Source organism: Cynara cardunculus (assembly GCF_001531365.2).
Source record: "Cynara cardunculus var. scolymus isolate 2C chromosome LG 12, CcrdV1, whole genome shotgun sequence".
NCBI classification, from domain to species: domain Eukaryota; kingdom Viridiplantae; phylum Streptophyta; class Magnoliopsida; order Asterales; family Asteraceae; genus Cynara; species Cynara cardunculus.
Genome location: NC_037539.1, coordinates 19,092,467 through 19,116,160, shown reverse-complemented (window position 1 = coordinate 19,116,160; position 23,694 = coordinate 19,092,467). Strand labels below are relative to the sequence as shown.

The 23,694-nt window shown below is 37.2% G+C and overlaps 1 protein-coding gene across 1 annotated transcript; it reads right to left on the bottom strand.

Moving 5' to 3' along the window:
* Nucleotides 1-747: 747 nt before the first annotated feature.
* On the bottom strand, nucleotides 748-23,650 carry LOC112522869 (anaphase-promoting complex subunit 4). The gene is made up of 19 exons (XM_025132187.1): nucleotides 23,071-23,650; nucleotides 18,205-18,316; nucleotides 17,269-17,360; nucleotides 14,349-14,435; nucleotides 13,943-14,182; nucleotides 13,638-13,718; nucleotides 13,356-13,477; nucleotides 7,061-7,221; nucleotides 6,876-6,976; nucleotides 6,714-6,788; nucleotides 6,248-6,427; nucleotides 5,318-5,406; nucleotides 5,114-5,212; nucleotides 4,494-4,598; nucleotides 3,723-3,861; nucleotides 3,421-3,600; nucleotides 2,216-2,368; nucleotides 1,640-1,721; nucleotides 748-995 (listed from the first exon to the last, which is right to left on the bottom strand). The coding sequence occupies exons 1-19, from the start codon at nucleotides 23,191-23,193 to the stop codon at nucleotides 901-903; spliced, it is 2,316 nt and encodes a 771-aa protein (XP_024987955.1). The 5' UTR covers nucleotides 23,194-23,650; the 3' UTR covers nucleotides 748-900.
* Between the last annotated feature and the right edge of the window lie 44 nt (nucleotides 23,651-23,694).

Here is a 23,694-nt window from a genome sequence, read left to right as displayed (position 1 = left end):
CATTGAAGCTTATCCGTTCTACATGATTCTTGAACAACCGGAGTTCGGGGTGATATACGATGTTGAGGGTCGGATAAAGAAGTTCATGAGATTCAGTGAGCTAAACAAGTACTCTGATGGTACTATTCATATGGTGAGACGGGCGTTGGATACGAGGAGAGTTAATAATGATAAAGTTGCGGAGTCGGAGAGGATGAGTCCGAAGGAAAGGTACTTGCTGATAAATGCCTTGAATTTGCTTGAAGAAAAATTGCAATATCGGAATGCACTGAGGAGGCTGGAGAAACTGCTCGGACTCAGAAAGACAAGATTTACAAGAGTTCAAACTTGAATCCAAAGGGGGGAGATTGTTGGGTTCCAGTATGTGCGTTAATGTTGTATTCAAGTTCTCCTTTTATATTGCTTTGTAATAGTTAAGCATTTACTGTTTTCTTAGTATGAATAGGGATTAGCTTTCTAATTGTAATTAGTTTTGCAATTAATCTGATTTAGAGTTGTAATCATTTCTCTCAAGAAATACATTGAAGATTGGTGAAAATTCTCTCTACTCATATTATTGATCTTCATCTTGAAGATTATTTCTGAATTTGTATGATTTGGACATTTCACTAGCCTTACCCCATCCCTACGACTACTGGTCCATATAAAAACTATTCCATGATTCAAACCCGTTAGAGGCAAATCATAAAAGAACCAACTCTATGAACCGCTTGAGAACACTTGTTGGATTATATCGGGTTTCAATGCTCCTTAAAACTAGATGGTTTATGATATAATTACTCCAAAAGGGAAATCTACAAACTTAAATTTGGATACAGAAAATTCCCCAAATTCATCTGTATACACATAAAAGAAGAAAAATCGTCAAAAAGAAATGAATAGATAACAAAGAAAATGAAACTATTCTGCATCCAAGATTTCATCTTCATCTTCATCCAGGATGTAAACGAGAGCTCGTTTTCTTGTTGCAAAGACACAAGCAACGCCTCTAGATGCTGAAATCAAATCAAAATACAAATGACATCTACCTCAAAAGAATAAAAAACGGTTGTTTCTATAAAGACCATGGGCTTGTGAAATTGTGCACATGAGATAAGAATTGACAAAAAGGGTAGAGATGAATAATACAATAACATACAAATATGGCGACATTTTACACTGACATGTGCAAAACCACACCATCCTTATTTCGGATTTAAGATGCTTCGGTTTTACAGATCACTAGTTTAAGAAATTATAATATATCATTTTAGATGTATCTAAACATCTCATTTGAATCTAACCATTTTCTTGTGAAAATGCCAAGAAAATGCTATAGTATGCAACGAGCAATTTCGAACAAATTCTGAAAACGTAAATGCAGAGAGAAACATCGTATTTGACTGCATATTTCTAAAATCATACTTGAAAATGGTGGCGTTTTTCTTTCTTCTTTTTGCATTTCGCAAAAATAATGGTTTGTTGGCAACATAAGCCATATTTGATGGTTCGAAAAAATCTCAACTCTTTATCGAAGAAAGGTCATATCCGAGCTGTATCTCTGTTTTTGAAAAACAAATGATGGTACATGATGGCATATAGCAAATGCACATAACATAACTAGGGATGGGATCTAGGATTCATTGAAAGAGGTACTCACCGCTAACTGCTAAAGGAGCGATCACATTGTGAGGAATCCCTCGTACTTTCAAACTATCCATTTGCAAGTATACAATTGAGTCCTGGTAGGAACATCATATCAAGATTTAGGGAAACACGATTATCAAATGAGATTGATAACTCAAAGGCAGACGTCATTGGTTTAGAGAATCCACAATGGTAAGCTTTTCATTAAAGTGGGACCCACAGGCAGGCTTTGGTGGCAAAGCAAAACAAGCTTATTGAGAGCTTGTGCGATTACAAGCAAAAATGGCTTTTTTATGTCAGAAGCTTTTTCACTATCCTATGTGGCCAAAAAGCTCTATTGTGGATGCTATTATGCTAGTTTCTCTTTCTTTCTTCATTTTTCATTATGTGGGTCCGGGTCCCATCCCCTTCCCGATTAGAGCAAATAGTACTCATACTCACATATTTGTTCTTGTCTCACTCACTAAATATATGGGACCCATGAAACAGAAAAAAATTAACGTCCTAAAAGAATGGTAGGTTTTTAGCTTGAGATCAAATTGAAATGAAAAATGCTTTTCCAAGTTCGACACTTTTAGAGAATCTGTACCTTAAGTTCCTCCAATTTCCAAGGGCTTGATGCACCGGAACTGGGTAAAGATACAAATGGAAGATCATCGGCATGCACAATCATCATACAAGCCTTCTCTGAGCTTTCAGAAACGGAAGACGGCCCATTCAATAGTAAAACAAGTTGACATTCCTGTTATCAGCAGCATGTTAAGAAAGTAACTTCACTCGTCTCCCCTGCATTACCTTTTGAAACAGTACTCTCCCAATCCCAAGAAAGTTACAACATTTTCCCTTTTGACAAAGTTTCAAGCTAAAAGTACTCATTTACATCATTCTAATGAATGATCATTGGAATTGGTTGACAAGATTCTTCCGTTTTATTTGGTGAGCATGGGTGTTCGGGCCAGCCTACATGCACTTCGACTATTCCCAATGAGGCCCCGAAGATAACAGCCAGAAAAATCCCCAGCGTCTCTGAGGAGATTTGAACTGCTACCCATGGCCTGGCCTGGCCTGGCTTTTATTTGCATTGAGCTGAACCTCAAGGTTAAACATTATGCCATTTTTGCGTCATCCTAAAGGGTATCTTAAACATTTGACTAAAAGTCAAAACTTGCATTAAACTACATACTTAGTCGTGGACTTATTTAACGGGTTGAGACTTCGTCGGGATAATCTAGACATCCTGCAGTTTGTGTTTCACATTTGTTTATTGCCTTAGGGCAGCAAATGTGCGTGTCGTTTATCCATACGGAGCCAAATGTTGTAAAATGTCATGGAACAAAGAGCTTGGGTTGGATCAAAAAGTTACGATGAGTCCAAATTTGTATGGATTATGTAAAAAAAGCTATAAGTCCCAAGTGAGGGTTCCGCATCCTAAAGAAAGGCCATAAAGTTGATTCAATATGAAAAAGTTACAATGGTGCAATTGTTTGAGACTTGTAGAAGAGCAAAGAAAACAATTCAATCTTTTTGATGGATTTTATTTGTTCATACTGCTACTACTTTGAATAAAAGCTTGTTGTTGCTACCATTAGATGTTAGCTGGAGTGCCATGTAAACCAAACCAAACAACACAGTACATCCCACACGAAGTGGGGTCTGGGGAGAGTAAGATTCACGCAAACCTGTCATCTACCCCAAAGAGTAGAGCGGCTATTTCCGTAAAGGCGAAGAGAGAGAGAGAGACAGATGATAAAGTTTTGAAAAGTCCAAGGAAGGTTGGAGTGCCATGTGAATTACCTTATATAAAGAGAGATCAACACACTGATAGCCATCAGGAACACATAACAAAACAGCTTGTAAGTCGTTCATTGAACATTTTGTAACAACTATGCAATTTGCAAGGTCTGAGGAAGGCTCATCAGGTAATCTAAAAGATACATAATCAACAAAGCGCTCTTGTTTTTCAATTGCACCACCCTGCATACAATCGAATAGCAAATTAATAACGACAATGTTCTATGAGAATAATGATGCGAGATGGGGTCCAAAAGACACTGATAATGGTTCTTTATTAGCATCCTGAAAAAGCCAAAACATACCTTGTAATATGATATGGATGTTGGAACAGTGGATGATGCAGATTTTGGCAAAGGATCGACCGGAAAAAATGGCAACAAGTTCTGGCAGAGTATCTTTTTGGAAATTGTAGTGAAAGGCATCTTAAAGGCCTCTTTGAAACTGCAGCGATGAATATCATTACTTTAGGAGGATGTTTGAATAATATAGTGTCATTTGGAAACATTTTGATTTCTGGTTTCTGTAGACATTTTTCAAGAGTGTAAACTGGACAAGAGAAAACAGTGATTGGTAATGGTTTACAATTTAGGAAGATCAAAACGCTTCATAAAATATGTAAATAGAAGTTTATAGTTGAAGTTTTCATGGTTTTACAAATATAAACAGGCATTGACGATTGACTTCAACAGAGATTGAAGCTTCAAAACCAATAACAACATAAATTCTATACACACACATATGCATACATATATAAATATATGAAATCTTCCTAAAGCAAAAAGCTTTGTCAAATACTTTTTGATTTCGTTATTAAACATAAGTCACATCTTCATTTACAGTATAAAAATACAAAAAACATAGGTATTACCAAACAAGGCCTAAAATTTCTTTAGTGTTTCTGTTCTAATAAAACTGAAGTTTTAGGTGAAACTAGTCACATTCAAAATCAAAAAGCATCTTGTTATACACTTAACACCAACATATTCCTACATAAAATTAGTTTTTTTTATTTCAAAGGTCTAACCGTACCACTATAACTCAATTTGAAGTTGAGAAGAGAATAGAAAGCATACCAAGACTCCACTTGTTGAAATTCTTTTGCTAATGTTCTTCGCAAGTAATCAAAATCAGTGAAACCCCCAAAATGAGCCAATTCTTGTACTCTTTCCATAGTCTCCCTGAAGAATCAAGCTTGGAAAACATAAGAGAGAGCATATGTGATACTAATATACATCTTATAGAAAACGTTTCAGTGGAACCTCTAACACGCATGCAACGTTTGACAGGGTAAATAGTTCAATGGAAGTGTTAAGACTTTTAGTTGAATATCTCAAATGCCCCTCAACAATGAGAAAAGACAAATGAATCCTGTATTGAATGGATGAAAGGTGATCACAAATTGAAATTTTGGCAAGAAGGTAAAACCTCCGAATTTATTTTAAGATAACCCATATAGAAAAATTATTGTTTATTTTGGGATGGAGGGCACTAATAATATAGATGATATATTTCTTTCTACTCACAAATTATCAAGTAAAAGTGATTCACCAGTTAAAATGTAGATTTAATGATTTATTGCGTATATATTTATCAAATATATATAAACAGAATTCAAGCATGTCATTTTTGAGTCAAAAAGATTTGAGCTTGTTGTTTAGAATGTCATCCAACTTGAATTGCACAAGTTACTTACACGTCAACTTCAATACTCTGATCAACTTCGGAAAATTCGAGCAACCGCTTTACTGGATCTTGATCATATAGATACTTCAAGAATAAAATAACTAGTTCACTGCCAAATCGAAGTGGGATTTAAATGTCATAAAATCTTGAATATCAGTATAAGAAAGAGAGCTACAACAAAAGAAGTTAGATGGGATCGATAACAACAACAAACCTATTGAATGCGAGAAGCTGATGCTGATCACTTGGTTCTGACATCAACATTTTCACACATTTATGAAGCCAGTTAAAGAAGTTTGAAAACTGCAAGAAACAAAATAAGAACTTAGACTTGTTTTTTCTAATACTATATACTCCAAATGTCCATGAAAATTATAATGTATGACTTGTTATTTTTAATACTAACATTGACCTTTAATAATGATAAATTAAGAGAATTATGTGGATTTAAATCAAGATCATTCATGTAATTATAAGGGAAAATAAATAAGTGAATGTTGAACTCTCTATAACTTACCGTTTGCATACCTCAACAAAAAGATTTATCAATCACATACATAGATTCTCACAACCATGTCAATCACATCCTCTCCGCCTATTTCTCACCGAGAAATGAATATATTGCAATTGTTACTCCCTCTATCCCAAAATAAATGTCCACAATGAAAAACGCACAGAGTTCTAAAAATGTGTAATTGTTATACTTTTTCAATTAACTAAATAACAGTTTTACCCTTAATGATAGAGGGAGTAATGAATCTCTTCATCTCATAATTAAGGGTAGGCACTTTTAAAGGTGGACACTTATTTTAGGACAAACTAAAATAGAAATATGGACACAATTTTTTGGGAATGAGGAAGTATAAGATATCCCAAAATGGAAGTTGTTGCAATTTTCATAGGAACGAGAGTATAGCGAGCCTTGGAGCAAATGATAAGGTTACCCACTTGTGAATTGTGACCCGAAGGTCTCATGTTCCAAGTCATGGGAACACCCTCCTTGCCAATTGAAAAGAAAATGCTACACACAAAGACTTCTTTAATCCCTTGGTGCAGTAGGGTCACTCTTCATCACGATACAGAGTATATAATAACTTGTATGTAAAAGAAATCAAAAGAAGTATACTTCAAGAAGGAGTGGCACCTGTTGGACGGAAGCAGATAAAACCCTCATAAACCGTTCAACCTGAATTAGCAGCATACCCGCCTTCTCTGTTGCATTATCTATTAGAGTTTCATCCAAGCCGACACCTTGATAACGTGAACGCCACTTGGAAAGTCCTCTTAGTTCTCCTAATCTAAATCCAATGATCTCTACAGCAGGCTGAGGACCAAAACATTTAGAAAATTCAGTTTGTTTTGACCATTTAAGATTGCACCTTGTGGGTCCCATTCACTGGTTGAACTAGTTCACAGCTTCAACTGATTCATTAAGCCACCAGTTATATTACTTAGACAGACCATAGACGAATTTTTTTCAAGGTTGAACCAACTGGCTGGTCTGGTTTTTAGAACCTTGATGCTTGAAAAAAGAAATTTCTCTAGGTCACATCAGTGTTCTTTAGAAGTAATTGGTCATTCAACTACAAACTTGAGCAACATTAGTATACCTGTAGATGTTCAAGAACTATAACCTGAAGCTCCTTTCCAGCGCCACAAACCAACTTCGTTATCCGCTTGAGTCCCTGATCAGCAATAACCCTTCATCAATTAAAAGATTTCCCCCAAATTTTGTTTTATAATGAATAAAAATGAAGTAGAGATTGATATACCGCTTCACCAAGAGAATTCTCTAAAAACTGGTGAACAGCTGGACTTGTACGCGCACCACCTAAAAGGCTAAGAAACTCCTCTTGTGGAGTTGAGTCCAATCCTACGTTCAATAAGTCATAAAAAGTCAAACCATATTAGCAAAAAGATAGCAATTGTGATTAATTTTACAGTTTTTACTCGTTACCATTGACATGAATCAGATTAGAGAGGGAATCAAATTTGTCATGAAATGTGTGCATCGCATCGGACCATTGCTTAGACATGACAAATAGTGAAGCTCGTATGACTTCGGTTAAATCCTCAATGTTTGAAGCTTGCTGAGCAACCTGGTGAAGCTCATTTCTCCTGCAATAATTAGGCATTACATACGCTTAGACTTTCTGTGATAATTGGAAATCTCAGAATTCACCAAGGCTGCCACCAATAACTAACATGTTCAAAGTCAAGTAATTTGACGTCCGACTGGTGTAACTAGACGTCATCATTAACAGCATGGTTGTCAAAGTCATAAAATCAGTTTTAATGAATTGAAATCCTGACTTTACTTATGTGATTCTTTTCATGAAGTTTATTAGTCCAAACTTATTAGTAGCACATGAACAGAAAGTGCATGCTAAAATTTAGCTAAGTTTCAATAAAGACCAACTAGTGGAACAAGACGATGTCATTAATTAATGTTAAGATACTCAACGTCCTTGAAGATACTCGATATCATTGTAAAATAGGAATTGGAGATTATAGGTTGCATCTCCTTGTAATTTGCGGCTGTGAATATCTTAGGAATCCTTTCATTTTCTTCTCATATTCTTTAGGTATATATAGCCTTTCTACATCCCTCTTTTGAGACAAGTGAAATAATAAAAAGAATTCTATATGATATCAGAGCTCGGTTTCGTAACAATCACTAGTTTCGCAAATCGAAATTTTTTGGTACGTTTTTTCCTTGGATCAAAATTTTTGTTCACCGTTTTCTTTTTTCATGTCGACAAGTTTCCTTGGGTCGGAAGTTTTTTGTTCGTCGGTTTATTGGCACCTTGTGAGTGCGATTATCCTCATCTCTGTTCGTCGTCTATTTGGCACCCTGTGAGTGCGTCGTTCGCTTTCTGGCTTGGTTTTAAAAAGCGCGATGCGATCCGAGGCGGTAAGGGTCCCGGAAGCCTATGCATGATGCGTGATGTGGATGCGCTCGCATCATGCACGTGATGCGCCCGGTATTCAAAAAATACTTATAAATTAATTCTACATATCAATTTCTACCTTAAAAATACTTACCTATCAAAATACTTCATTTATAACATAAAGTAGTTCAAAAAGTGGCATTAGAATCTTAAAAAGTTTGTGAATCGGAATAACAAAACACACAAACTACTACCATGAAGAACACAAGTAAATGTCTAATAGTCCCCAATCCCTAAACTAAATGACCAAGTGACCAACTAATGCTCCCCAAGATCAGCATCATCAAACCCCAACACGGGTTCATCTCCCTCATCATTATCAAACCCTCCAATATATGCTTCCACCTCAACTCATCATCTTCACAACTCACGTATATGTTCTTAATCTGATATGCGACTTGAGACTTGAGAGGGGCTTCTATTTTATTAGGTCATTATTACGTTTACAAAAAGTCCAACTAAAAACCTCTAAAGAATGAAAAAAGAGCCCAGACATGAAACATACAGGATGCGCTGATGCACGCATCGTGTGATGCATAGGTGATGCGACCGCATCAGAGAGCATCATGGAATCGCTTCGCATCAGCCCCTCTGATGCGTTACCTCTTGCGCATCGGAGCGCATCACGCAACGGAGCGCATTATGCGCGCATTTTTTAAACCAAGCTTTCTGGTTTGCTATACTTTCATCCTAAGTTCTACGTTCTCTCTTCTGGTTTGTGATTTATTGGAAGATAACTGGAGAAGACAAAACATTTGACAGAAACAGTAGTTTACGTGTACCCAATATGCTTTTAGTAAATGTTAAGCTCACCGACAACAAGCTTAATGGCTCCAACTACTTTGAGCGGAGCAAAACTATTCGTATCTATCTCCGGAGCATGGAAATGGCTTCTCATCTCACATCGGATCCTCAGTAACGGTTTTGATTCATGGTTCCAAAGTGATGCTCGTTTGTACTTGCAAATTATCAATACTATTGAGCCTTCTGGTTCCCCTTTGGTTAGTCACTGTGAATATGTGAAGGAACTTATGGATTATCTTGATTTTTTGTATTCTAGACAAAGTAACATCTCTCGAATCTATAGTGTTTGTAAGCCCTTTCATCGTGGAGAACAACAGAACCGGTCACTTACTACGTATGTCATGGAGCTCAAGAAAGTGTATGAGGAGCTTAACTCTCTTCTTCCATTAAGTGTTGATGTCAAAGCCATACAGACTTGGAGGGAACAAGTAGCTGTTATCAGTTTCTTGACTGATTTGCGACCAGAACTTGACTCTATCAGTCTCAGTTCTTGAATGAATCTGTTATTCCTTCTCTTCAAGAAACATTTGCCCGTGTTCTTAGGAATGAGAATCTTCAGGCTTCTCAAATTTTTGATCACAACAGTGCTCTGGTTGGTCAAGGGGGATTTCGTGGTGGCTACTAAGGAGGATTTTGTGGGAGTCACCATGGTGGCTCTAGAGGTGGTCACAATGATCGAACAACTGATTCACGGACTACTATTCTAGATTCTGATGATGTTGAGTGTTACTATTGCCATGAGTTAGGTCACACCAAGCGCACATGTAAGAAGCTTTTAGCCAGACATCCGAGGAGTTCATTAGCACACGTTGCCTCTTCCTCAGATAGTACTGTTACTATACCCACAGAAGAACATGCTAGACTTTTAGGGACTGAGAATTCCACTGCTCCGACCACTACATTTGCTGAGACAGGTAATTCTAGTACATGCCTATTATCTTCTGCCTCCAAATGGGTCATTGATTCAAGTGCTTCAGATCAGATGACAAGTAATCCCACCATTTTCTCCAATTTCAATGAACACAAATCCACATCACATGTATATAATAGACGACAACGACCTACATCAGATCCCGACCCAACACCATCTTCATCATCAGCTGCAGATCCGCCTAATGATGATCCTCTTGCTTCAAGTGATCCACCACCTTCCGATACACGGAATTCCTAATCTTGATGTTCCCATTGCTCTTCGGAAAGGTAAGCGCTCATGTACTTACCCTATTTCTTCTGTTCTTTCCTATGATAAACTTTCTTCACGCTCTCGTTCTTTGATCTCTACACTTGATTATTTATTTGTTCCTAAAACAGTTGGTGAAGCTTTGGCCCATCCTGGATGGCGGGATGCTACGATTGATGAGATGAATGCTCTTAATCATAATGATACATGGGATTTGGTAGAGTTACCTGTTGGCAAAAAGGCAATTGGCTGTAAATGGGTATTCACTATGAAAGTTAATCCAGATGGATCTGTAGCTCGTCTGAAAACCCGATTGGTATCCAAAGGATATGCTCAAACTTATGGGGTCGACTACCACGAGACATTCTCTCTTGCGGGCTGCGGCTAAGTACCCTCCATCCGCCTGTTTGTTTCATTAGCCGCTACTTACGACTGGGTACTACACTAACTGGATGTGAAAATGCCTTCTTGCATGGTGATTTACATGAGGAAGTCTATATGGAGCAACCACTTGGGTTTGTTGCTCAGGGGGAGTCTGCTAGAGTCTACAAACTACGTTAATCATTGTATGGTTTAAAGCAATCCCCTCGTACTTGGTTTGGACGGTTTAATGTTGTAGTGATTGAGTTTGGCTTACGGAGGAGCTCTTATGATCCTTCTGTGTTCTTTACTTCGTCATCTTCCGGATGTATTGTACTAGTGGCATACGTTGATGACATTGTGATTACTGGGAGTGATGAGACTGGGATCAAGACGCTAAAAGATTTCCTCGCATCTCGGTTTCAAACAAAGGACATAGGTCCTTTAAGATACTTCTCGGGAATTGAAGTATCTTATACTCGAAAAGGGATATGTTTGTCTCAACGGAAATATCGTTTGGATATACTGAATGACTCTGGTATGATTGAAACAAAACCTTGTGAGGCCCCAATGATTCCAAATATGAAATTGAAAGCGGATGATGGAAATCTACTTGAGGATCCTATTAAAGTACAAAAGAATCGTGGGAAAGCTAAACTACCTGACGATTACACGTCCTGACATCGTTTTTCCAGTGAGTGTAGGAAGTCAGTTTATGTCGTCTCCGAGAACTCCACATTGGGACGTTGTTAGGCATATACTGAAGTACCTAAAGGGTGCTCCTGGTCTTGGTATCCTTCATCAAAATCACGGTCATTATGTCATAGAATGGTTCACAGATGCCGACTATAATGGGGATCCTACTACTAGGCGGTCTACGACAGACTATTGTGTGTTGGTTGGAGGGAATCTAGTTTCGTGGAAAACCAAGAAACAGAATGTCATTTCCCGGTCAAGTGTTGAATCTGGATACAGTGCTATGGCCCAGACCACTTGCGAGCTGATATGGTTACGTAATCTGCTAGGTGAAATTGGGTTTGCTCAATCTAAACCAATGAACCTACATTGTGACAATGAGGCGGCTATCCACGGTGCAAACAATCTCGTGTTTCAAGAAAGAACAAAACACATCAAGGTTGACTGCCATTTCACTCGTGAAAAGCTTAATAGATGGAATCATCTCAACTCCCTTTGTTTGAATAGGAAGACAACTTGCTGATGTCTTTACCAAAGCATTACCTGGTTTGCGAATCTTTTTTATTTGTAACAAGATGGGCATGATTAACATCTATGCTCCAACTTCAAGGGGAGTGTTAAGATACTCAATATCCTTGAAGATACTCGATATCATTGTAAAATAGGAATTGGAGATTATGGGTAATATCTCCTTGTAATTTGTTGCTGTGAATATCTTAGAAATCCTTTCTTTTTCTTCTCATATTCTTTGTGTATATATAGCCTTTGTACCTCCCTCTTTTGAGACGAGTGAAATAAAAAAAATAATTCTACAATTAATATAAGCACTTTTGGTTTATACATCAGTAGGATCCATAGGGGGCGTTTGTAAAAGGCTTAATCAGCTTAATAAGTTTAATGGCTTATTCACTCAGCTATCAGAAAGGGTTTGTTTACAGTAAGTTCATGACTTAATTTCTAAAAGGAGGGTTTACCTATTCAGCCATCAGATCTCCTCTTATATCCTTTCATAAACAAGATACTGCCTCCTCCATCAATTAACAAAAAGACGTTAGCAAAAAAATATTGAGGCCTCCGTCACCTGCTTGAGACTCTTCTCTCCTACTTATGGCAAATTTGGAGTAAAAGGTCTCGATAATTGAGAAAGCAAGAGGAAGAAACCCCTGCCATCACCCCGCCCCACCCCAAAACACATCCCCGGCCTTCTCGATTTCTTCATAGTTCGCATCTAATTTAACTATTTAAGGCTCCAGATTATTTCAGGATTCTTTGCATTGTCATTTCGGAAGATGAATTGTCTTCTTCCAGCTTTATTTCTGAATCAACCACCACATATTTATGTAGAATTGGAGGCCATAACAACCTTTGTTTTCTTCATTCTGCATGATATTCAATAGTTTTTTGTTGTAAAAATGGCAACTTTTTTTTTTTTAATAAATGGTTAACTTTGTAGTTGAGTTGCTTAAATCTGCAAATCCTGAGCAATATAAAGTAAAATTAGACATGATTTAAAGATTCAGACCTTGTGTATTTCTTTGAATTACAATCTGGTGGGTTTATTGAAATACAATCTGGAGGGTTAAAATGGTAAACTTTTATAATTAGTATCGTTTATTCAGAATGAAGAACAAGCGACAATTGATCTTAATCCAGACAGATAGAGCGGCTAGGGTTAAAACAATGTAATGGGGGTATTTTTGGCATTTACATAATTTTGGATGGAATAGATTTTAATTCCATCACTTCCCCTAAGGAATGGTTAAATCCTTCAAATGATGGATTTCAATCCCATCAATTCCATTTCAAGGGTAACCAAACATTGGAATGGAATTTGGTCAACAGAATTGACCATCCCAATTCCATCAGATTCCGGTGGATTCCGACGAACCAAACGCCCCCTTAGTTTTTGTGTTTTCTATGTATACATTGTATAGCTTATTTTTTAGAAACAAAGACGATTGCCAGATATTATGCGAAAACTAAAACCATTCTTTAAGATGGAAAAGACAATATCATAAAACATCACACTATTGTATAAGACCTCAATCCCCATGATTTGCCTAGTTTGATCGTACATAGTTTCAAAGAATTGTTTGACTACAGGCCAAATACCTCAACCACCCTCCAACATTGACAAAACAAGAAAGTCTTGTGGATCAAGATTAATAACATAAAGCTAGTAATGATGAACTTTAACATCAAAACATGCCAAAAAAGAAAACGAAGCAAATTTCATACCATATCCCAATTTGAAAATTTACCTTCTATAGAATATTGAAGTATCAAGTGTTAAGCAGTGGAAACCATGCAAATCATCCCCCGGAACTTGAAGCTCCCCAGAGCATAATACAGTCAAATGACAAAGATCTTTGGAGAACGCCACCTGAAGACATAACCGTTTAAGAAAACTTCAAATTGGTGATACTAATCATCCAAGTACGACATCATATAAAGATTGAGTTTAATTCAACGAAATTCATTTAAAATTGATCGTATTTCTATAGAAACTAAAATGAAATCTATCTGCATGGTTAAGGTAATACCTTACAGATTGAAGCATTCAACAGTTTGCAATCGACATGCTTGTTTGCAAGTGGACAAAGAACAGAAAGGTCATGGATATCCTGCGATCCAACCAAAAAAAATCTTGTAAGCAAAACATAAATCAAGATAAAAATCCATACTTATTCTGAAGATCAGGCCAAATTCTTTTAATCCATTTAATATTTTCAATTTGTGGGTCACATTTGTTTGAAGCAAGGAGAAAAGATGGTGGGAAACACAGAATGAAGAATGGATATGGACAACTAGAATCTAAGCAACTTTGGATGTATGAAAACAAGCTTACTGTTCTCCCAATTGGAAATATGCCGAATATACTAAAGCTTATGATTCCGTCTTTATCTGCACTGCACAGGATGTTAAATCGCTGATGTGAAGAATTTGATAATTCTTGTGACAAATTTTCACTTTCATCCATGAAACCGGTCTCTCCAGGCACAAGTCCAGGCACCCGAGGAACTCTTGGGGGAGGAGGAAAGAAACGAGAAGTTCGATCTTCATATTTTGAGATATAGAAGTTGTCATCCTGAACACCCGTAGATAGAGAGATTGCACGTTAAAAGATTGTATCATGTCCTTTCTCTTCATTATTTACTTTGTCTTCATCATTGGAATAATAAAGCAGAAAAAGCAAGGGTGTTAAGAATGTTCAACACTTGTCACTTGGTATAGATATTCGTAAGAAATCATACTGCAATTTCTCCACCTCCATCGTCCTCCCAGTTCAGGCATACAACAGCAGTTGTGTGGGATTTCATGCTTCGTAACAGCTTCCCATTCTGCTTAATACAATGTACATAGGTCAAAAACAGAAGAGTCATGATTCAAGGTAAAAATTACAATGGATTAAACGGCAAAGGTAATTGTATAAAATAGTTTTTCATCTATAGATCACAAAATTTATTATTTCTTTGCAGACAGGTATACAGCTTATAGTTAAAGTTGTGGTCATAACACAATTGAGTAACCACTATAGGAGTGAGAAAATGTTTGCTAGCTCTTAGAAATGTAATCCTTCGTGGTAAGTGATGGGGCGTAGTCCATATTGTGGACCCAGTTTGCAGAATCGCTTACAAAGAGGCACCTCATGACCCAAAGACCCTTCTAGTAAAGTAAGTATTTGGGAAGATGTATGGATCAAAGATGCACATACCACAACGCATAAATAAGAGAAATGGAACATGCAGTATATTTTTACCACATATATACTATTATCCTTTGTCTCTCTAAATTTATCAAACTTTGGAGGTGGGTCCAAGGGAAAAAACTCCCTTGTGTACTTGTCACTTTAATGTTGTTGAAGTTAATTACTGAAGCAAGTTGAACAGAACCACCATCAGTGAATAAACCATAAATGGTTCATTGGTAACTGAAGTTTTATTTAGATTTTTCATGTTTCTACACAACAAGCCACTTATCCTAGGTAACGGATAGACTAAGAACGAAACCAGATAGATACTATAAAAAGAATAAGGGTCTAAAACATGAATATGCCTTGATCTTCAAATCCCTCTTGCCTACTGTTGGAGTCCAACACCGGCTAGACTTGGACCATTTCTCTTGTATATATGTTGGAACCTCCCCTTTCTCCTCAAGGGCTCTTTTGGAGAGTGACATGGGGGTTCCACATATTCTCGCACCTACTTCCCATGTCAATTTATGATTCTCCCACCTCTCCTAATGATACATACTCTTGATACTAGTCCCCCTTTCTCGTGATGCATCCAACGATCAAGATAAAGATGGCAAAACCATTTCAACCGGTGTTGCATCAGCTTTTTGATAATTGGAATCTGGAATTACCCCAAACTATCCTAATTTCTAACCCATTAATCCTCATGTGTACAAGAATTCCCCTCAATTGTCGTATAAAACTTACCCTTCAACTTTAGTGGGGTTTTACAGTTAAATGAAGACTGATCAGCCACGATATTATCTCATTCAATGTTTATGGATATATTATACATCTAAGAGTTATTGCATTGCATTTTGCTTTATATTTTTTTTGTTGCAAATATATTGTTGCAAATATACAGAAATAAGATGAAAAAGGGGATTAAAAAATCTATCAGAAGTTCACTACATGCACAACATTACAACCGGCCGGAGTAACAATACACTGTGATCAACATAACTTAAAACCCCTAGACTAGAGTAAGCACTTTGTGTCGAACAGATGAGGATGAAGAGTTTGAAGTACATAAAACTCCCCAAACGTTCCAACTATTTAAGGAATACTTGGGTATGAATCTGCATCAATTATCGGCTTTTCAACCCTCCTCCTCAACATCAAACCACATTTTCTTCCTTCTTTTCTTCTTCAATGTCATCCTACCACCCGTGAATAAGAGTTGGAAGATGATGGCTTTCAAGCCTTGACGATTACTTACGAGAGTAGATGAAGCAACTAAGTTTTTTTGTCTTTTCTATTATATTTAGTTTGACGTTGGCATATCATATACATGTATTGAACACATAGATTTTTGATGAATTAATCTTTATGCTTCTCAATGGGGGAAATTGTATAGAAAAGGTACATGAGACAGTTTCCAGTTTACGATTCATACTTCAAAATCAACATTTTAGGGTCCAAATGTACCTCAATTCTTGATGTGGTGTTGGCATGGCAAAAATGATAAATGGAAGTATGAACACTAAACATTGCAAAATGAAAGTGTGGACCCTACAATGTTGTAAAATAAGATGTGGAATCTAAAATGTTGATTTTGAAAGTATAAATCACAACCAGAAAATGGATTTAAAGTATATGCCCTTTACAATTATTGCATTCTACTAATTTTCAACTACTTGCACTTCAATAGGAACCATTAGTTGCCTTACCGCCAATGTCGAGCCCAGCAGTTTAAGGGTTAAGACACAGATGTGAAGATCACATTACCCGCACCCAAGGTGTGGCATAGTTGATGCTTTACAGCTTTAGTTTCTTCCATTCTTGTCTCTTGAATTACTTGTACAATTAGACGCACCATTAGTTGTCTTCCTACCTATACCGAGCTCTATAAGTGGCATAGTTCCGTAATTTAAATCAAAAACAAATAAAACTGACTTGCTTGATTTACTTCTCATGGTTTCAAATCCTAGAGCAATCCCTTTTCTATTTGCTGCTTTCTCATCTTTTCATTTTCATTACTTTTACATTGTTTTCACATATTACGTTAAAAAGTGTTAACCTTTATCATTTGTTTTCTTTATTTAGTTAAATAAAATCATCTTTAGCATTGCATAATTAGATCAAGCCTTGCTTTCAAGATAATGATTTAAGTTTCGATTGATAAAACTAATTGCTTTTCACTACAAATGCTAATCAAACCTATTCATATAATCGCATGTTCCATAAGGAAAATATCTCTTTAACCTGAATGACAAACAAAACCAAAGACTCATCATGTTTGTTGGCACTTCATCCTCCTTGCTTTTATCATATCCATCATCTTGTATACAGCGGTAACCTCCAAAAGATTAATCACCTAATGTGCATGCCTAACTAGCCTTATAAATAAGCTTAGACACTCGTAAACTAAAATCATCTCAATTTAGAGTTTATGCAAACCTAGTTAATATCTAAAAGTTATAATAAATATAACAACGCACCTCAACATCATGTAATGAGATTGACCCATCTTGAAGCCCAACAGCTATTGCTTTACCATCCGGACGCCAACATAGAGATGTTATGCACCTTCCTATAAACTTAGTGCGAAGCAAATTAACAACAGAAGGATTTGCTTTTTAGTTAAAAATATGACAAGCAAAACATAAAGTCAACTAGCTGCAACATTGGTATAAACATAAGGACTATTCAAATATAGGTTCTATTTTCAGAAGGAAAAAAAGGCGATCCAAGACAAGATCTGGCCAAAAATTTTGGTCCAATAGCAACTAAAATTATCCAAACTAAGCATTATCACTTAGAATACAGGATTGAATTTTTTTTAAACCTTTTGCTTTCTAGTGCACGTAACTACTTTTATACAAACCAAATTGAAAATAATATCTCACCCATAATCATGTTGTTCTAATAGTTGGTATTCTTCCACTTTGCATCGTCCAAAACTCAAGACTTTTAAACGAAAGGAAACTTGAAACTCAATGTCATGCACTTATTTCTTCACTACACATGTAATTACCATGCACAATCTGCCTTAATAGAAATGCTCAACATCTTCATTAAGAAAAATTACCACGTCATAAGGAAAAAAATTCCTGGTGTGAGAAACCTCAAGCAAAGGTACAGTAAAACAGGGAGAGGAGGGGTCTTAACTGCTCACCAATTGATACCCCCTTGGGAAATCACCAGTGGTGGTTCACTTGGAAACCCATAAGTGACGAGTTTGAACTTAAAACCTCAAGATAATTTTAGAAATCTCCAAAAAAATGCCCATGTTCAAAGAAAAACTAGTCAAGTAAAATGCATTTCTAGTTCATTCAAGTTATATCCAAATTGCATAACCATCACCAACACATATATGCACAGAGCTCAAAAACAATAATTCAATAATAATACTAATCATAAGAGGTAGAAATGACCTGGAGAGATAGTCCATAGCCTCTGCCAATTAAACCGGTGCAACAAAATCTTTGAATCCTCAGTAACCATAGCCAGCAAATCTTTCTCTGGATTCCATTCAGCTATTTTAATCTTCAAAATTTGAATTTCATTACTTTAGATTGTAGAAAAGAATTGCAAAAATGTTTCTCAGGATTGGACTCAGGTGGATCGAGTAGTTAGTTTCAGAAAAGAAAGTAAAGAAACATATACAACTACATATGTCCACTCACCACCCCCACCCCCTGTAAGAGATGAAAATATGAATTTTCTTAACAACCATGGAGCCTATTTATACATCTCATTAGAGGGAAACAAATCAACCCAAAAGAGATGTTACAACTATAATGTAGAGGATCAAAATCAGAGATTGGTATCCTTGATTGAATCATGAATTTGGGTAGAGATATTATCCTTATCACGCCCCCTCAAGATGGACGTCCTTTTGGGAAAGTCCAACCTTGGCAAGTACCATATAGAAGTGAGATTTAGGTAATGGTTTGGTGAGGACATCTGCTAACTGATCATCACCGGGAATGTGATGAACTCGAATTGTGCAGAGTTGTACTTGTTCAAGAACAAAGAGAAAGGTCAGTGCAAGATGTTCCATGCGGGAGTGAAAAACAGGATTGGAAGAGTAGCGTGTGGCACCAAGTTTATCACAGTAGATAGCAGGCTGATGTGTATCATAAGCTCTGTAAGCAAGGAACGTAGCCAAAGTACTTCAGTTGTTGTGTCAGCAATTGCTCGAAATTTCGCCTTAGTAGATGAACGGGCCAAGGCCCTTCTTGGAGCTCCATGAAATTGGATTACAACCAAGATAGACTAAGTAACCGGTGGTAGAAATGTAGTTATCTGTGTCCCAAGCCTAATCTGCATATGTAAAGACATGGAGTCTTAAAGGAGAATTACCGTAGAGTTGAAGATCATAGTGAGAAGTACCATTTCAGTATCGTCATAATCGCCTAAGAGCAAGCCAATGATCATTAGAGGGGCAATGCATATATTGTGATAGTTTGTTGACAGCATAGGCAACATATGGACGAGTGAAAGAGAGGTATTGTAAGCTTCCAAGAATGGCTCGATATTTTGTATGGTTGGGAATGGGTGGGTTCGTGGCATAAGTGAGGGGTGGATTTAGAGCTAGGGGAGTGAATACTGGTTTGGAGTCATGCATGTAATACTTCACTAGCACATCATGAATATATTTCATTTGGTTAAGAAAAAGACCCTGGGAATTAGGGACGACTTCAACACCTAGAAAATAGGAGAGGAGACCGAGGTCTTTGAGGGAGAAGCAATGAGCGAGAGTAGAGAAGAAATATGTTAGGTAAGAAGGAAAAGGGCCAATGACAATAATATCATCCAACATATCGTAAGAGGTAGATGATGACAGTACCATGCTGGTATAGAAATAGGGATGGATCGGAAATGGAGTTTCGACATCCAAAATATAGAAGAAAAGTTTAAAGTTCGGATACCAAGCTCTCGGGGCTTGTTTAAGGCCGTAAATAACTTTGTTAAGTTTACAAACATGGCTAGGATGTTCTTTGTCGATAAATCCTGTAGGTTGAGACGTGTAAACATTCTCGGTAAGAGTGCCTTGAAGAAATGCGTTGTTTGTTGAGTTGGCGGAGAGACCAACCACGACAAACGGCTAGGGATAGAACAAAGCGAACAGTCGTGGGCTTTACGACTGGGCTAAAGATTTTGGAGTAGTCAATGTCGGGGCTTTGGTGAAAGCCCTATGCAACAAGTCGGCTTTGCACCATTTAATGGAGCCATCTAGATTATATTTGATGCGAAATACCCATCTACAACCAACGATATTTTGAGAAGCATGAGGAGGAACAAGGTGCTAGGCTTTGTTACAGGTAAGGACATCAAATTCAAGTTGCATGGCTTGACACCATGTTGGGTCTTTGTGAGCTTTTGTGGCACTTGTAGGTGCGTGAGGAGGAGGGAGAGAGACATGGTTAAGGTATTTTAGGTCTGATGATGTTATTTGTGATATGAATGATAATGGTACGAGTTGGTTGAGGTGAGGATGGAGAGGAGGATGTAGGTGAGGATGCAATGGAGGAAGATGGTGTCCTTTGATGGGATGAAGTGATTTGCACAATAAGGGAAAGAGAGGACATAGAATTATGTGAGGTTGAGGGAGGACTATTAGTTAAAGTGGGTGAGGGAATGTTAGAAGGTGGTTAAGGCGACATTATTGTTGCGAATAAGAGGTAGAGAAAGAGTGCACCACTCATGAGCATTTATATGGGGGGAGGAGGATGATGCGGAACATAGAGTAGAGTAAGAAAATTGTGACTCAATAAATTTGACATGCCAAGAAGTGTAAACTTTGTTGGTTCTTGGATCGAGAAAATACTAGCACTTTGAGTGGGAGAGTAACCAACAAATATACAAGGGGTGGACTTTGGTTGCGTTTTGTGGGGTGTTGTATGGTTTTAACCACGGATAACAAAGACAACTAAAGCTCCGAAGTTTGGTGTAACTAGGGATGGTATTGAAGAGTTTGAGGTAGGGAGAGAAATTGTGGAGAGTAGGAGTAAGGAGACGATTGATAAAATATGTAGGCGTTATAAAAGCGTGGGGCCAAAAATTAAGAGGGAGGTTGGCATGTGATAAAAGTGCGAGACCCGTTTCAATGATGTGAAGATGTCGTCGTTCGACGTACCTATCATGTTCGAGTGTATGGGGTGGGGAGGTGAGATGAGAGATGCTATTAGCTAAGAGATTAGGAGTAAGTTTGAGGTATTCCCTGCCATTGTCGGGGGATAACTGAATAATAGGACGATTGAAGAATTTTTCAACTAAAGCAAAAAAGCGTTGAAAAGTTGGGGCAGTGTCCGATTTTTATTTGAGGGGGTATAACCAAATATATTTTGTAAAATGGTCAACGAAAATGACATAATATTTAAAATTGTCAAATGAAAGAATAGGAGTCGTCCAAACGTCTGTAAATATAGTTCTAACGGAGTGGTAGAAGTAAGAGTAGACTTGGAGAAGGGTAGTTTATGACTTCTATAGATATTGCAAGAGTTACAACTAGACTGAAATGAAGGAAGATTTAATGGCACTTAACTCCGTAGGGTTTTAATAATATCAATAGAGGGATGACCCAGACGGTAATGCCAATTGGTGGGAGGAACGACCATGCTTGAGTGAACGAGAAGAGGTGATAGGCTCCATTCATAGATGCCCCCACTAGTTGGCCCTTGGAGGAGAGTTTTCTAAATTGAAGCCTGTTGAGCGATCCTTAATACAGAAAGAGGTAGGTAAGAATTCGACAAGATTGTTATTTTCCATGCAGAATTGAGAAATAGAGAGAATGTTTCGAGATATAGATGGTACACTAGTTGGCCCGTGGAGGAGAGTGAAGCCTGTTGAGTGATCCTTAATACATAAAGAGGTAGGTAAGAATTCGACAAGATCGTTATTTTCCATGCAGAATTGAGAAATAGAGAGAATGTTTCGAGATATAGATGGTACAAATAAAACAACGGAGAATTTAAATAATTTATGATAAGTAGATAGAGATAAAGAATCAATATGAGAAATCGGCAGAGACGAGCCATCACCAATGATGAGATCATCGGAACTGTCATAAGGGGTATGTAAAGCTAGGTTGGCCAAATCATTTGTAACATGGTGAGTGGCACCGCTGTCCATGAGCCATGAAGGGGAAGGGAAATTAGCAAAGGTAGCAACATTAGTTTGAGGAGCCGAGCGAGAGACTCGGGTTGGATTCGGACCGAGGGGAGACATGGGAAAACCTGTGTGAGGGAAGAGTAGTTTGAAGATGAAGCATTGAGAAACGACGTGACCATCATGAAGACACCATTGACACTTATTGAGATAAGGTTTTGAGGTGCGGTTGTTAGTCGTGGTGTTTGGGGTGGAAGGATGTCGGAGGTGGTGGTATTGCCATCCTCGCCATGATGAGAAATTGGATGGGAATAAAATTGATCAATGCTCTGATACCATATAAAAGATGAAAAGGTTTTGATGAATTTTATTAACAACCATGGAGCCTATTTATACACGCATTTACATCTCATTAAGAGGGAAACAAATTAACCACAAGGGTGGTGCCTGATTGGTTTGAGCTTGGCTCCAACGGTCAAAAATACCTACAGGTCCCAGGTTCAAATCTAAGAAGGAATAAAAATCCCCTTGTGGCCACGGAGGTTCAAATGCGGCTGGGATTAGTCGGCTAGCATAGTGGGTTGGATATCCAGGGTAATCAAAAAAAATCAACCTAATTAAGACTATTGAATAGAAAACATTGATAATAATAATAATAATAAACAAAAGAGATTACAACAATAACGTACAAAATCAGAGATTGATATCCTTGATTGAATCATGAATTTGGGTAGAGATATTATCCTTGTGGACCTTATCACACCCAACACACACACACACACACACGAAGACAGAACTATAATGAATCCTACTCCGGGTTACATTCAACTCAATTGATCTTCAAGATTTGAAAATCATGAAGAAGAATAAAATAGATAAGAAGGGTGCACAAACACAGCTCTAAAAATTAGTAATGTTCTAAATTTTGAACCATATTTCTTTGTTAAGTACATAAAAATCTAACAGAAATAGGCTTCTTTTACCCTTGTTAACATTCAAAATTTGAACTTCATTAAATGGTTTTGAACAAAGATAGAGAAAACGCACAAATATTCACATAACAACAGTAATCTTAGAAGGATTTATTTTCTACCCACTGACCATGTATAAATTTCGTACATGAATAAGTGACACAGCATTGATTCATACAGATTCGAAAAGGATTAAAGGGTACATATATTTGAAACCTGGGAAGCTACTGGCTTGTCGAATTGAAGCTGAAAAGGAACAATTCTTGAAGCTTCTTCTTCATCTGTTTCCATATTGATTAATGAGTACTTAACTATGGATGGATTTGGAACTTCTGGCATATGGGTTTTTCCCGATCCGTGTAGAATGTATGAATTTGTGTGTTTATTTCCTGAGCAGGGCCGGCCCTGATATTTTGGATGCCCACGGCGGGAAGTCAAAAAAATGTCCCTTATAGTGAAAAAAAAATTCAATCACAAGTATATATGAGGATAGTTTTAACTTTAAAACAACATGAATAATCAGTATTCATTTTTAGATAAGGCTTGAAACATAAATAGTTAAGAACAAGAATATGAGAAAGAGACTTTAAGAAATGAACCTCATGCATGGAATTGTCTTTAGTTGTAGAGTTTCGACCAAGTGCAAGTGATTCAGGCATCACATATATCCTAATAGCATCAAGGTATGTGCTAACACGTCCATGAAATTCAGACTCATATGTCAAGTAATTTTCTGATGTAAAAACCTCTTCTGTTAAGCTCAATATCTTAACCGTTGCCAAGTCGAAAACTATGACAGATGTTTAACACTTTTCATATAATTTGTAGTTATGGGATTCA